The sequence below is a fragment of the Asterias rubens genome, chromosome 17 (genome assembly GCF_902459465.1).
Source record: "Asterias rubens chromosome 17, eAstRub1.3, whole genome shotgun sequence".
In the NCBI taxonomy this organism is placed as follows: Eukaryota; Metazoa; Echinodermata; class Asteroidea; order Forcipulatida; family Asteriidae; genus Asterias; species Asterias rubens.
In genome coordinates, this window is record NC_047078.1 from 10,923,580 (window position 1) to 10,939,777 (window position 16,198).

The window sequence follows — 16,198 nt, forward strand, 5'->3', positions numbered from 1 at the left end:
TGCTGCGTGGTAGTAATTCAGTGCCACTTTTTGAACAACGGAAACTTCTCAAACTCAGTGACTTTAACTTAAAAGGACACTATGGCTTGGATCGGGCGAGTTGGTCTTGAAAAAAGCGTTTGAATCCGTTTGTTATGAAATGCATGGTTAGATAAATTAGTGAAATGTATAATGATACACACAAACATGCCTTGAATGTGCGGTTTTCCTTTTACGTCAAGAACTAACACGGTTTCAAACACTTTCAAACACCACTTTTCAACTCGATCCGCGTGTTCTTCTAACTTAAGTAAATTTAGGTATAGATGCAATCAAAATATTTTACCTGTTTAATTTAACTCTTTCTCTACGTTTACTTCAAATCAAATATCCATTCTTATGATATATACTCGTAGTTCCCATACGGAAAATCTTCAGGCCCTTGCCGTTTCAACAGAACATCATTGTCCAGGCATGGTACCATGATATTGGATTAGTCTCAGCAGTAGGCCTACTGTAAAATCTAAACTTACTTTGTACAAAAGTTGTTACAAAATTAAAATATCGATGTTGAACAATTTTCAGAAATTTAAGTAGCCTAAGTGGAATTTTGGCATGGTTGAAGTGCATTAAATTTCATTTCCTTCGTGAACATTTTAAAACAAAACAGGTACGTCATCAACACATGTGTTGCCATACGAAAACATGCATCTTAAAAATGTCTTAATTTTTTCAAATATTAAATTTCTTGAACCAAAGTTTATAATGATATTTTTAAATTGAATTGAACCAATTATCAGACAACAGTACCCTACCCCAAAAGGACTTCAATGTACACAGCGTCCTCTAGTAGCAATAATTCCAACTTAAAAATTGCAAGATTCCTGAACAAAGCAATACAATTCTTTTTAGCGTACATACACCTCGAGACTTCAACCATTTAAATATGAATCTTAAAGTTTTATAGAAATGAGGTCATGCAGAATAAAACTTAATTAAGGGAATAAAAGGGTAGCTACTAGTTCTTTCACGGCCGTTTAAAACAGGCAGGGTCGAAAGGCCCGAGCCGAAGGCGAGCACCTTCATTTTGGGAGACTTTTAAATCAATACTTAAACCCATCGTTTTGTCATTCTAGTTTAATAGCGCTATAGAAACTAACGTTTGTAGCTCTTATGTAACGTTGTTATTACTTTTCCATGCAAAAATACCCTTTGGTATAAAAATAATTTGCGTTTGAATCTACTTAATTACAGTTTTGTCAAAATGTCTTAAAACTTACGGCTTATAACTTGACAGACAAACATCTAACTACACTTTTTCGGATTGATCTTCTGAGATTGTGACCTCATAAACTGTCTCTTCGTAGACTTTGATGGAGATGCAGTCCTGGATTGTAAACATCACAGACAAAATATATAATACGTTTGTTATAATGGTTGTGCCAGTTAACTGACTTTCAATGTCTTCCGTCTCGTAATGTGAACGTAAGACGGGAAGTAAATACAGTGGTATGAACGTTTGCAAAGTGTTGGTAGATTAAAATTCAACAGCAAGTGAGAAAACTCTTATTTACTCCTTATGTACCAATTATGCCTATAAACATCACCTGTAATAAAGATCTGCATGTGTACATTTTATCAGAAACAGGATGCCTTGTTTTTCTGCCATTGTTCATCTGTAGGCCTACCTTTGAAAAACATTATCGGCTACGACCATATTGTAATACGTTTATTACCTTTCGTGTGGCTGCCAGTTTATTCAGAGTATGGGAAATGATCCTAAACGGAGGTCGCACATCGGGATCTTCTTTCCAGCATTTCAGCATAACTTGATACCTTTAATTTAAAAGAATACCCCGTAAAAGTTAAAACAGAGGAAATGGACTGTGTAATAATTGTTCAGTTTTCCATATAGCACTTTAGAAAAAGGAAAAGACTGAAAAGTTTAATGCCTCTAATGATACCCGTTTATGTCTTCCGTCAAAATATTATTCTGGCGTATATCCCATCCCATTCTAAGTTTCATCACGGAATATCGTGCTTTTGGCATAGCTTTTGAAACTTATACTTGTGTTAGGTATTGTGGATGTTAAGTATATCAAAAAGGAATGGAACGTGATCTGAAAGATAATCATGTTAACTTACAATTCATCCTGACAATGGTTTGGTTTAGGCATACGGTATCCATTCTGAAGCTCTTTGATCATCGTCTTGGCACTCATGGCGGGATACGGTCGGGCACCTGTACACAAAATCAACGCCGGTTATGGAAATGCCTATAAAAAAGTAAGGAAACTTTTTCAACCCAGTATATTTGTTATTAGTTAATACTCTTTTTGTATACGGTATATATCATTGCAAAGCTGAACTGTTCCTCTTTAAAATGACACCACAATTGAAATGATTACATGTTGCTGGACTTGACCACGTTAATGAGAATGAAACAAAGTCACAAATCAAATGTGCCAAAATTAGCAATTTTGTGTTACTGTGTGAACAATCAAATTGACACTGTAATTCAAACAAGCAAGACAACTTACTGATCTTAATCCACTTAATTGAGACAAGAAGTTTGGTATAGAGCAAGACAACTTACTGATCTTAATACACTTTATTGATACAAAAAGTTCAGTAACGAGTGGATGATCCGAAGGCGTTGATGACAGCCTGGCACCTTCTTCTCATGCTGCACACAAGTCTTGTGATACGCTGATGATGAGGGATGGCGTTCCATTCTTCATTAAGGAACCTTGTTAGGTCAGCCACAGTTGATGTGTTGGTGGTTCTGGCGCGGACAGCTGGTCCCACAGGATGTTCCATGGGATTCAGGTCTGGACTGTTAGTGGGCCGATCCATCCGGTGCACCCCAACATTTTTCAGGAAGTCAGTCACCAGTAGGGCTCAATGGGGCGAGCGTTGTCATCTTGAAAGATGGCATTTGGTCCAAGAGTCTGCAAGTATGGGACTGCATTCGGCTGTAGAATATCGTCTTGCAAATACCCATCAAACAAGGTGTTTTGCAAGAGATGAGGGTAAATTGTGTTCGATGAGCTCACTGGTGCAAATCATTGTGTAGACCAATAATGGTTCCGAAAAGCTTGATCAGTTTGATTATTGATCATTACCTATTGACCATTCACAGACAACGGTAATTTTGCCACAATTGATTTGTGACTTTGCCTCATTGTTATACGTGTAGCCAAGTCCAGCAACATGTAATCATTGCAAATGTGGTATCATTTTAAAGAGGTACAGTTCAGCTTTGCATTGATATATACCATATACACAGAGAGTATTAAATAATAACAAATTTACTGGAATGAAAAAAGTTTCCTTACTTTTTGTGAGCAGTTTATAAAGGCAAAGTGTATGCCTACCTTCGGTTTTTACAATAAAAATTGTCAAAGTTCATTTCAAAAGGACGTGGTCGCGTTTTATGAGATATAACCGATAATCTGCAGTGAATAAGTCCAAGCAGGAAAAACAGTCCGCTATTGAAGTAGGCTACACAATCTGACAAACGTTACGACAATAACGCTTATATTAAAGTTTTGGGGCATAACAACTTGCTTTGACAGCTGCTGTTGAGCCAAACGTATTGGGTGAAAATATTGACTAAACCAGTGTCGGACTCTGTTATAAATTGCATATTATGATATTATATAAATAATGAATGTTTATGAGTGCAATGGTGCGAATATGTTCATGAGTTGAAAGATGGAATGTTCTATTCAACGAGGCGGAGCCGAGTTGAATGGAACATTACATCTTTCCGCGATGTTTTCACAATTTTTTTTTAAATACCATCTCCATTTTGATTGGAGGATACAACTTTCAAAACAAACAAAGCGTAGGCCTACAATTTCTAATTGTGAAATTACACCCGTTTCTTTTGGTTCGGCCTCTTGGATTAATGTACGTTCTGTTCAGCTTCGCGCGGCACCCCGCTAGAATTTATTGTGTATAAAATGCCGCAAATGTAGCGTTGTGATGGGTGGGGTATAAGTGGAGGGCGGGGGCACATTACAAATCACCGTGCTTTTGTGAAATCGTATCCACCTGCCCTTTTTTCCGTGTTTCATTATTAGTCGATCTCCCCATCCATATTTTCAAGTTTAGCCGCGCGGGTCCCTCTTCCAGTTTTTCAAGTCCCGATTATTTTCCGTTTCATTTTTTTTTCCACGTCTAGTTTATTACTTTCTTATCCCGTATCGTTTATAAGTCCCTTTTCCCCCTTCCCTGTGGGCCTATTATATCCCAGCCAATCCCGTTAATTTGTTTGCCATTCCCCCGTCCCCTGTCCCACCTTGAGCCATTTCCCTCCCAAGTCCCATCTAACCCAAGCATCTGTATGTGAGCCTTCGTCCCCGCGTTGCGTTGCGTTGACATTTTTCTTTGCTTGCCACTTTAAGCGGCGGTCCCAACCCGCCGTACGTGCAAGTGCGTGCTGTCTACGTGCAAAAACGTGGGCAAGATTTGGGGATCCGTACGTGCCGAGTACCGCCTCAGTACGGATTTGGGAGCACGCAGACACGACGTAGCACTTTTAGTGCATGAGGAACTTTCTCTGCGTCACCCGTACGGATTCACACCCAGTACGGGTGACGTGCGTGCCCTCTACAGCCAACGTGCGCACAGCGCACTGACTCTGCGAGTCTTTTTTTTCTTTTCCAACGGTCACTTGTACGAGTACATAAGCACGTGCTCCACACTAAAGCCTCGGTCACAACCCACCGTGCGTGTTTTTTGTCCGTACGTTTTTGGAAGGCCACGTCCGCCACGTTTTTCTGAAAACGTGGGAGGGAGTGGCAAGAGCAAGGAGGGAGTACATCAACGCACGGTTTGCGCAAGGTGTAAGTACGTGGCCCGCACGCCACGCCTGGCCGTGAGTGGTTGCGTGCAACGTACGTTGCGCACGTGGTAAGTGAGTTGTACATGCTTACAACGTGCGTACGACGTGCGTACAACGTACGATAATCTTGCGATTCCCACGTTGTCGTGCGGAGGCCGTACTTACACGTGCTGGTCACGTACGGTGTCCTTACTCACTCGCATGTTGTAAGTGCGTGCGTATGCGATGAACGTGAGCTTTTCTCCCGATGTCGGGGGGGGGGGTATATATAGGACGAACTTCAGCTGAAAGTGAAGTAAGTTTTACACATTAATAAGTTTCCTTTTTTTCAATTAACATATTCTGAAATTAAAAAAATTAATGATTACATGTTTGTACGATAATATTACATGTAAAATGTACAATTGTGTATTTAGATCTATTTGGCGGACTATTAAAGTTCTCCACTTCGGGCCACCTACCAAGGCAAGATCGGGTTGTTTGAGCACATGAACTCATGGTATTCATGATTTAATTTGATGAACTTATAATTCAATTTTATGTATTCAATGTGTCAAACAAAATTAGTAAAATGTTTTTGTTCTTATTGTGACCCACTCTCCGGTCCACACGCAGCACCCTTCTCATGATCAGACTCTCTGGCGTCACCATCTGACTCTTCTTCACTCTTCCTCCCCTCTTCCTCTCTAGCCCTCTCATCTACCGTGGCCCGTTTCTGTTGGGCCTCTCTGGCCGTATCCGCTGCCTTTTGAGCTGCAGATGCAGCGACCTCTTATTCTGTGTCTTCTTCGGCATCTTTGAGACGAAATGATGGCACTCGTCCGACGGCTTGTTTTTTTTATACTGCAGAAATAACTGCGCACACGTGTGTTGTAAAGCGGCGGTCCCAACCCGCCGTACGTGCAAGTGCGTACTGTGCAAAAACGTGGGCAAGATTTGGGGATCCGTACGAGTTTAGACCATTACATGTTGATTGTTCGAACAATGCCATTAAGATGTATACATTCCTTGAGTATTTTATTTTGTATAAACCTTCTTTTTATTGTTTGTCATGTATAAATACGGAAAAGCTCTAGGAGTCCCGTCTATTTTACTTTATATTCCTCTATTGCCTTTATATGATTTAGTTGCGTTACATTTTAGTTACACCCTTGTTGTTCTTTTGCGTTCAATACGTTTTGATAGAATCCATTTGCTTTATTGAAACACCTGTTATTTTATAGCATACCGTGATTTTACTAAGCCTTCCACTTATGGAACTCGTCAGAGTACACTTCTTAGACTTCGGAGTCCATCTGATGTCAGCCTTTCAAGATTGAGTCTCTACCAAGATCTAGTTGAAGCGCGAAACTCAGCTAAGAAGCATTGCATATTACCCCGTATTTGTGTTGTCATTAACTCTTTCAGTATTTATTGATGTTGTTTCTCCTACAAAACTGCGATCTGTCGTTATTTTCTTAGAGCATATAATTGTTTAGTATTCCTTAGGTTCACATTGGTGAATCGCCGTCGGTCAGATATCAATTCGCACTGTAAACCGTTGATTTATACTGAAGAAGCTAGAACGAATTTGTATTATTGCCTTATTGATTGTGTTAAATTGAATGTCTTGTATTGGATGAATTTTAACTGTAGCATAGTCCCTGACAAATCAGTGATTTAAAAGCATTGTTGATTTCTTCTTTGAAGGAAGTCACAGAAACAAACTTCATTTGTGAGTTTGCCCCCCTTTGAGTTGTTGTACTTGTTCTTTCACAATCCACTGAGGTGTTGAATCCTTGATAATTTTGCATTGACATTCAATCCAACTTCTCCAATCTTCAAGAGAAGAGGGTCAAACTAATTTGCTGTCCGTTGTGTGTTCTTTATACCAATCTTCCGACTAAACAATCGAACCACGTCGTGTAGGCTCTTGATTTAAAAAATAGGTAAAAACCGGTGACACAAATATTGTATTGACAATTTTACTTGTCTATGAGATGGTTAAACAATTGCAAAGCATCTATTCGTGTATCAAACCACCTACCAAGGGTTACAATTTCCCATAGGAGAGTACCAAATGACCATACATCACTCTTTGTCGTGTACACATCGTCAAGAATAGACTCCAATGCCATCCAACGAAGAGGCAAACGGCCCTACAGATTTTCAAACAAACATTTGGGGGAAAAAAAAAAAAAATCAAGTACAAGACTGATTCCAATATTGTTATGACGTACGCATTTTTCTAAAATGAAATATATTATGTTCTAATACAATAGTGAATGAAATATAGATTGATTAGATTTTTTCCTCGTCGGTTATTTTAAAGCTTACATCCGACCCTCTTTCGTACACCCTGATGTTCATAACGTCTCGAGCAAGGCCGAAATCAGACACCTTGCAAGTCATGTCCTCAGCTACGAGAATATTACGGGCAGCAAGGTCTCGGTGGATGCACTGTGTGAATAGAAATATATGAAATGTTGTTTAGGGTTCGAAATCAATCATCCCAAATGTTGCTTCGTGTGCTAGTAAATACACAATTTTGGGGTTGGTTTATCGACATTGTTAACGGAGGAATCTTAACAAAATTACAACAACAGCCCGTTAACTTTGCTTGACCTGTTTTTGGTAAAATAAGGGTTTTTATAAACTCACTTTTTGATATGAGATAAACCTCATACCATCGGCTACATCATTAGCAAATTTCATGAGGTCTCTGGATGTAAGTGATTTACTGACGCCGTGTAGGTTTCCATAGACCCGCCCTCCTTTACTACGACTGTCTTTCAGTAGGTCTTTCAGGTTGCCTCGAGATAGATACTCAACAATGATGTATGGAGGATCTGCAGAGATAACAAGGGTAACACTGCAATCATATCTTCGTCGTAAATCGAACGATCTTTTTTCACACTGTTACAATATTTCGTAAATTTGATACGTTCCCCAGTGAGGAAAACACTATTATAAACACTCAGATATAATCATGGCGACTTAAGAGTAGTATATCCAATACAAATCAAAAGATCGATCATATTTTGCACAAACGCCATCTTAAAAAAAAAAATACCAATGCGGAAATTAACCCAGGTTTTACAACTGTCTGTGTATACTGCATTTGTTTCAATATCAGCACACCATGATGGTTGCAGGTGTTGAATTGACTCGGATTCAACCAACGACGATCATGACATTTGGAAATACATATTAGCTATCAAAACAAGATGTGAAAATGTTACATGTGCACATAAACAGACATATAATTATCATCAATCTCATCCAAAAGACTGAATCCAGTATACACTTTTCACAATACACGTGCCCCGGCGGACCATGTAGGCCTACCTTGTTGTATGCAGTAGCCGATAAGTTTCACAACGTTGCAATGTTCAGGCAACTTTTTCATTAGTTCCAACTCACAGATCGAGCTATCCTTCTCATTAGTATTTGCACCATCTTTAAATTATAAACAAATATAAATTGAGTAGGGTAGATGTCCTGAGCTTTTCGATCCTAACCGGACCTTCTTCAGAGGCTTAAACAAAGACATTACAATTATAACCAGTCACAGTTTCTTTTTCAGAAACAATTGGTGGCTGTAAACCAATAGGAGAAAAGTGATGAGGACAAAGGATGGTCAGTATGAAAGGATGGATTACTGGACCATAAAAGCGGTAATTGCATTGTATGTATAACAATGCAGGCAAGATATATAAACACCAAATACTACCAAAGTGAACTCATGTGAACTTCGTTTTTTCTATAAAATTGAGAATTCGGTTGGAACATAGAATTCCATTAACTTTCATTAAATGATAATTACAAACAGTAAAAACATAACACAACAACACGGTTTCAAACTGGTTCACTATACGTGTAAGTGATTCATCAACAAGATAAATGGCTCTGGACTACCACAAGAGTTAAATAAACCCAGAAAATATCTCTTAAAAATACCCCTTTAAGAATTTAGGACCTCGTCATTGTTTTCTGAAACCGTTGTTAGAATATAATTTTGATAATGTTGATAAATGATGATTATGACTAGATGACGAATGTGTGATAATATTATCTCTGAATACAACCAGTTCTCACGAGACAATATTATCTAGGTCCGAGACTTGGCTAAGGCTGAATGTGGGATAATATTATCTCTGAATATACCAGTTCTCACGAGATAATATTATCCAGGTCCGAGACTTGGCTAAGGCTGAATGTGGGATAGTATTATCTCTGAATGCAACCAGTTCTCACGAGATAATATTATCTAGGTGCGAGACTTGGCACAGGCTGAATGTTGGATAATATTATTTCTGAATGCAACCAGTTCTCATGAGATAATATTATCCAGGTCCGAGACTTGGCTAAGGCTGAATGTGGGATAATATTATCTGTGAATGCAACCAGTTCTCACGAGATAATATTATCTAGGTGCGAGACTTGGCTCGGGCTGAATGTTGGATAATATTATCTCTGAGTGCAACCAGTTCTCACGAGATAATATTATCTAGGTCCGAGACTTGGCTAAAGCTGAATGTGGGATAATATTATCTGTGAATGCAACCAGTTCTCACGAGATAATATTATCCAGGTCCGAGACTTGGCTAAGGCTGAATGTGGGATAATATTATCTCTGAATGCAACCAGTTCTCACGAGACAATACTATCTAGGTGCGAGACTTGGCTAAGGCTGAATGTGGGATAATATTATCTGTGAATGCAACCAGTTCTCACGAGATAATATTATCCAGGTCCGAGACTTGGCTAAAGCTGAATGTGGGATAATATTATCTCTGAATACAACCAGTTCTCACGAGATAATATTATCCACGTACGAGACTTGGCTGAGGTTCTGTTTAGACTGCAAAATAATGTGGGATACTACTGATTAAACAATAAACAAAAATGTGGAGAAAAATACTATGTGTATGAAACCCCAATTTAATTCAACCAGGGATAAACTCATCTTATGTACATTATATAAACTATTTGCTTGCATAATATAACTAAGAGCAATAAGGGATCTTAAAGTGTTCAAAGATAATTATTTATGACAGCCAATTTCTACAACTGGCCGAACATTAAACCATGATCCTTTTTTTAATACCAAAAGGGTACACATTTTACCCAATGTTGAGCAATTACTCCATAAAGTCTATAAAATGCATGTTTTTAAGAGGATACAGGGTCATTCACCTCCTCTACTATTTCTTACAATTTCTTACTCAAAATAATTGCTCGCAATTAATGGTAATGAGCAATGGAGAATAAAACATTGTGAGAAACGGCTCCCTCTGAAGTTACATGTACCTAGTTACCTACTTGGAGATATACCAAGTGAGAAGACTGCCTGGTCTATGATATGTCCAAAGGTGTCAAGTGTTTGAAAAAAGAAAAACAAATCATTTAAGGCTGGCCCACATAGTTAAAAATACTTTAAGGAGTTTCGGATAATAGGCTTCTTAGTAAAATAAATCATATCGCTAATACAATAATTATTATTTTGTTGAAACATAGGTATGTAAAATTGAAATAATCTTTATCTTGTTTGAAGTCTTCAATCTTCTTATTATTTATCAGCTCAAAAGTTGTTTATACCTTAATGGTCCTTAAATGGTTTGAAAGCAAAATGCAATGAAATGCTATCTGAAACTTCTTGAACAATTTGCAGTTGTTTCACAAGGCTTACCCATTCATACAAACTGTCAGTTTGTCAAGGCACGATAGCCATATACATTACATCGTAATAGTCTTGCTGGTGTGAGATAAGATTAACCAATTACATCGTAATAGTCTTGCTGGTGTGAGATAAGATTAACCAAATGGTAAAAAGAAACTTATAAAAAGTGTCCATATCTGGCTTTAAGATTGTATGTAAATCATATTAAATAAATTCAAACAAGACTCAAATACTCTGCATGTTTTTCGGGCACAATTTGTTCATAAACATACGAGGACATTAAAATTGCATTATTAAACCAACAACCAACCCATCACAAAACATCCCTTTATTAATAAACGAGCAGGTAAAGCAAACAACAAACTTACTTATTTCGTGGAGACAGATAAAATGTTAGGTAGAGAGAAAAGACATAACTTATATTATTAAGGGAATAAAAGTGTAGCGACGAGTTCTTAAACGACCGTTTAAGACCAGCAGGGTCGTTGCCGTGTGATAAAGGCCCGAGCCGAACGCGAGGGCCTTATTTGCACGGCAACGACTCTGCAAGATTTTAAACGGACAATTAAGAACGAGTCACTACTCCTTTATTCCCATTCATAAATGCCATTTTGTTCAAAAGCGTTAAACAAAATACAATTATAGACACGTTGACAATGGGAGACTTTTTGAAAGCTCTGCCACTAGAGGGCAGCAGACCTACCAGGTAAGGGTGCACAACTCCTATAGCAAACAATGGTAAATGCTAAAAATTCAAAAATACTCCAAAAATATTTAGAAGTCTCTCAGCCTCTTGAAAATTAAATCAGATACATTGTCATACAACTGATTTCTTCTCAATTTTTGATAGGTCAGAATTGTGGGATTTTTGCTAATTACCCTAGAAGAAATACTCCCAAAAACTCATGCACACCGCTTGTTATCATTGGGGAACTCGTGTCCAGTACGTCCTGTTCCAGAACAGTTTGGTTTATGCTGGCAATGTGTTGTGAAAAACAAAATACAGTTTGGCTAAATCTAAAATACAAAATCAAAAACACGCAAAACACAAGGTATTTGCTGTCAGTGACCGTCACTCATGCTTTTCCTATTCCTAAGTTGTTGACAATACCTGGTGAAAAGCGCCCTCCCTTGGTGATTGGCAGATAGTCTAAAGTTTCCCCCCAAAAAAAAAAAATTCAAAATCTTTGTGAAGAATCTGTTTCATGCGCGTGGGTTGTGTGTACGCGCGCGCGCTTAGAAATAGATTACGCTCGCGCGCTTACATATATTACGCGCTGTATAGCTATGAATTGCGTTCCGCGTGAAAATCTTGCGCGCACGCGCCCGACACGCGGAAGCCAGCTGGTCTTAAACAGCTTCAGCTGTGTCTTTATTAACCGCTTAAACACCCCCACGTGACGCGCTTCTCTTCTCCATAGGAGAAGAGAAACTGAGGTATTTATGAATGTTAATTAATAATGCATAGGTGGAGAGGCTTAGTTTGTCAATATGACAGAGGCTAAAAACAAACCTTTCAATGTTTTAACAGCTACCAATGTGATGGTTGATCTTTCCAAGATTCCTTCAGCTTGTGCCAGAAGAACTTTGCCAAAGGCACCATGCCCAATCTCCTTTATAATACGCAGTTTATTTCTTGGAAAAGCTTTTTCAGCTGATGGGAGGTTAGCATATGTTTTATTGTCTTCACCCGTGGTGTTTGAATGGATTGGTGTCATTTCTGGAATTGTACAGTACAGAATGTATTAATGTCCCCCAAAGGCAAACATAATTGAATTAAAGGCAATGGACAATGGACTACTCAAAATAATTATTGGCATAAAACCTTACTTGGTGATGAGTAATGGGGAGAGGTTGATGGTATAAAACATTGTGAGAAACGGCTCCCGCTGAAGTGCCATAGTTTTAGAAAAAGACTTAATTTTCCACTAATTTGAGACCTCAGATTTAGAACTTGAGGTCTCGAAATCAACCATCTAAACGCACACAACTTCGTGTGACAAGGGTGATTTTTATTATCTCGCAAGTTCGATGACCGATTGAGCTAAAATTTTCACAGGTTTGTTATTTTATGCTCATCTTAAGATACACCAACTGTGAAGGCTACTCTTTGACAATTAACAATAGTGTCCACTGCCTTTAAGGATATTCATTTAAAAATATTGTGATCAGTGACGTCACGTCAAACAGTATGTGGTAAACTAATTTCCCCAAATCATTTGCTCAAAGCACATAATCTTCCACATACAAATATGACAAACAAACCCCAGGCATGTCCTTGTGTCCTTGAGCAAGACAATTGACCATTGCTTCGTCCTTCGAATGGGACGTGTAGCCGTTGGTCCCATGTGTTGTGTAACGCATGTAAAAGAACCCAGTGCACTTATCGAAAAGTAGGGGGTTCGCCCCGGTGTTCCTTGCTGTGGCTGCTGTATGCGCCCTGTAGCACCCTGTAAACCATTATAAGGTGCTACATAATTAGGTCTCAGAATTCACAGTAACCTATCTTTCTGAAAGTTTGTATAAAAATTATACTCGGTGCATTGACTACACTGCTGGTAGATACGTACGCTATGAAAGATATTATTATTATAATACTATTACAAAGTCTCTTTGATTTAAATTTGTGCGGACATGGAAACTTTCGTTCTTTCATCACGACGTTTCAGATTACAAAAATTCTGCCGACACTAATGTAAAACTACTCAGCCATCAGCACCATTACAATGAAAAATGTATCAGTTGATTTATTTGTGGATTTATTTTTTTAATTTGTCTGGGTTTTTTTTTTTTTTCCTTTTTTTACCTAACTTTGCATTTGAACAGTATAAATACTACATATGTTTATGTTGTAAGCAGGGAGTTTTAGTTTGAAATCATAAATTTAGGAAAATGGCCCGGCTGAGGCACAAAATAATGTAGGGAAGCCTTTACCACTTTGATTCAGTTTTACGTTCTTAGAAAACCAACCTTTGATATCTTGGTAGACGGGCTGCTTATCGGCTGTGATTCGTTTTCGATCAGAACGACTACTAAAGATAAAACAAATCACCGAACTATCAGTATAAATTAGGGTTTTTTGAAATTCAAGAAGTGTGCTTTCATGCTACACTCCTGTGTAATGTGTTGTATTACATGCATATGTTTTCAGAAAACGTTGCAGGCCGTAATTAAAGTGACTTTTAAGTTACTTAAATTGGAGCAAACTTGATTTACCTTAAAGTGGTATCGCTTTAAACGGGTAATTAACTTCAAAAGTATTGGACACTATTGGTAATTGCCAAAGACCAGTCTTCTCACTTGGTATATCTCAACATTATGCATAAAATAACAAACCTGTGAAGATTTGAGCTCAATATTGGTCGTCGAAGTTGCGAGAGAAAAAACACCCCTGTCATACGAAGTTGTGTGCTTCAAGATGCTTGATTTCGATACCTCAAAATCTAAATCTGAGGTCTCGAAATCTAATTCGTGGAAAAAAATGTCTCTCTCGAAAAATACGTTACTTCAGAGGGAGCCGTTTCTCCATTACTCGGAACGAAATAATTTTGTACGCTAACAATTATTTTGAGTCACTACCAATAGTGTCCACTGCCTTTAAACTGAATGCAAGTTTTAAATCTATAAACGCTACCGTTTTTAAATATGTGTTGGTCGGTTTTGATGTGTGTTTTTCTAATGCCATCAATGTGTTTAGGGTATAACTTAATGTTTTTAAACAAGATTAAAGATGACTTACACCTGAGGGGGCGATTTTCTTATCACTGGAATACAAATAAAAGAAGAGACACAACTGGTTAAGCAAACGAGATACTATTACCAATTTGGAAAATGAGTATCATGGTACAGAATGCGGACGAAACAAAAAGAATTGCAGACGGTACAATCATTTTAAAAATAACAATAGTTATGACAACAATAAGAATCAGAATATTAAGAGCACAAAAGAAAACGTGTTTTTTGGCGAAATCATTGGAGAATTAAATCATGTTTAAAACAGAGGTCCGGAAGGGCTGGGTATTGCGGCTCGCGCCTCGCGGATCGGGAGGGGTATACCCGTGTCTCGGGAAAAATCCGAAGCGTGTCGTCGTCGTCGTCGTTCTGAATGCGTCACGAAGGGTGAATGTTTACTTTTCCACGTTTAGCTGCTTCTTTTATGTAGCAGACTTTGTTCGGTTCCGTTTTCCATACACACTCCTTCTTTATTCTCTTAAGTGGTGTTTTATTTTTAATCTGTTTTTCACTATACAGAAACGACCACACTTTCGTGGTCTTTTCTTACAAACCTTCATTCTCTTAAGTGGTGTTTTATTTTTAATCTGTTTTTTTTACTATACAGAAACGACCACACTTTCGTGGTCTTTTCTTACAAACCTCTCCTTTTTCTTATGTCTGCACATAATATCCTAAATAAAATTTGCAATGTAAAGTTTCTCATCAAACAACACGAATCTGGTACTGGCTAACGATGCTTTCTTACTCACTTTCGTTTTTAGGAAATATTTCATATTGTCATCATCCACGAAATACTACGATCAATGAGGTCTCATTATTCCACATCGACTTTAATTATTCCTTGATAATCACCTAAAACCGCGACAGCTGCATGCGAGTCCGATCTTCATACCTGATGACTTTGCTTGTTATCATCCTCAAGAAAAGGTTATAAGACCAGTAAATGATATTGACATTGAAGTGTTTTTCATGACCATGAAGCTGTTATTATTTGTTGGTGTGTTTACCCAAATGGTGGGTATATTTTGTAAGCAGTTTTTAATGTGAAAGGATTTTGATTTTAACAGAGATACGTTTGTTATACATACCTTCAATGTGACACCGAAGTCTACTCCTCAGAATATAAACTAATATGACAACGACGACAAGCAGAGTAACACCGACAATGACACCGGCAATGACACCAGGATTGGTGGCATGGGGAGGAGCAGGAACAACTAAAATTAAACAAAGACAATCAATCAGGACTGGTCACAAAAATAAAACTTGATTTGGTTTCAATAACATGGCAATTTTATTTTTTTAAATCGCTGGTTTATTTGAAAATCCTCGTTTAAAGGCACTGGACACTATTGGTAGTTACTCAAAATATTTATTAGCATAAAACCTTACTCGGGGAGTAGTTGATAGTATTAAACATTGTGAGAAACGACTCCCTCTGAAGTGACGTAGTTTTTAAGAAAGATATATTTTCCCACGAATTTGATTTCGAGACCTCCGAATTAGATTTTGAGGTCTCGAAATCAAGCATCTGAAAGCACACAATGTCGTGTGACAATGGTGGTTCTTTTTCATAGTTATCTCGCAACTTCGACAACCAATTGAGCTCAAATTGTATGCATATATTGATACACACCAATGAGAAGACTGGTCTTTGACAATTACTAAAGGTGTCCAGTGTCTCTAAGGTCAAGAAAAATAGCTTTCCACGCTAAGAATGGGTAAGGCAAATCAGCTTTAAGATTCTTTGCAAACTTGGCAACATCAATGCGGTTTCAGTTAAAATACAGTATAGTTTGAGAAAACAGCAAAAAAATCCCTGCCACAAACAGTACTTTCATTAAAAATTTTAAATCCATCCAACTTGAGCGAGGTGACAGCGGGTACCAACCGCATCTCTGGCCATTGGGGCAGTATTCAATCGTACATTACAGACATTTCCAAACGTGTACATGTATACTTATACTTGC

General features: G+C 38.0%; 1 protein-coding gene across 1 annotated transcript in view; it reads right to left on the reverse strand.

Annotated features, from left to right (window-relative positions):
• Positions 1-1,288: 1,288 nt before the first annotated feature.
• Positions 1,289-16,198, reverse strand: part of LOC117301803 — a 37,795-nt gene continuing 22,885 nt past the window's right edge. The window contains exons 14-24 of the mRNA XM_033785808.1: positions 15,317-15,445; positions 14,233-14,257; positions 13,464-13,525; positions 12,007-12,213; positions 8,159-8,269; positions 7,472-7,659; positions 7,148-7,270; positions 6,858-6,969; positions 2,125-2,221; positions 1,716-1,815; positions 1,289-1,366 (exon numbers count right to left, since the gene is read on the reverse strand). Of these exons, the coding sequence (XP_033641699.1) occupies positions 1,289-1,366; positions 1,716-1,815; positions 2,125-2,221; positions 6,858-6,969; positions 7,148-7,270; positions 7,472-7,659; positions 8,159-8,269; positions 12,007-12,213; positions 13,464-13,525; positions 14,233-14,257; positions 15,317-15,445 (1,232 nt within the window). The remainder of the gene's footprint in view (positions 1,367-1,715; positions 1,816-2,124; positions 2,222-6,857; positions 6,970-7,147; positions 7,271-7,471; positions 7,660-8,158; positions 8,270-12,006; positions 12,214-13,463; positions 13,526-14,232; positions 14,258-15,316; positions 15,446-16,198) is intronic.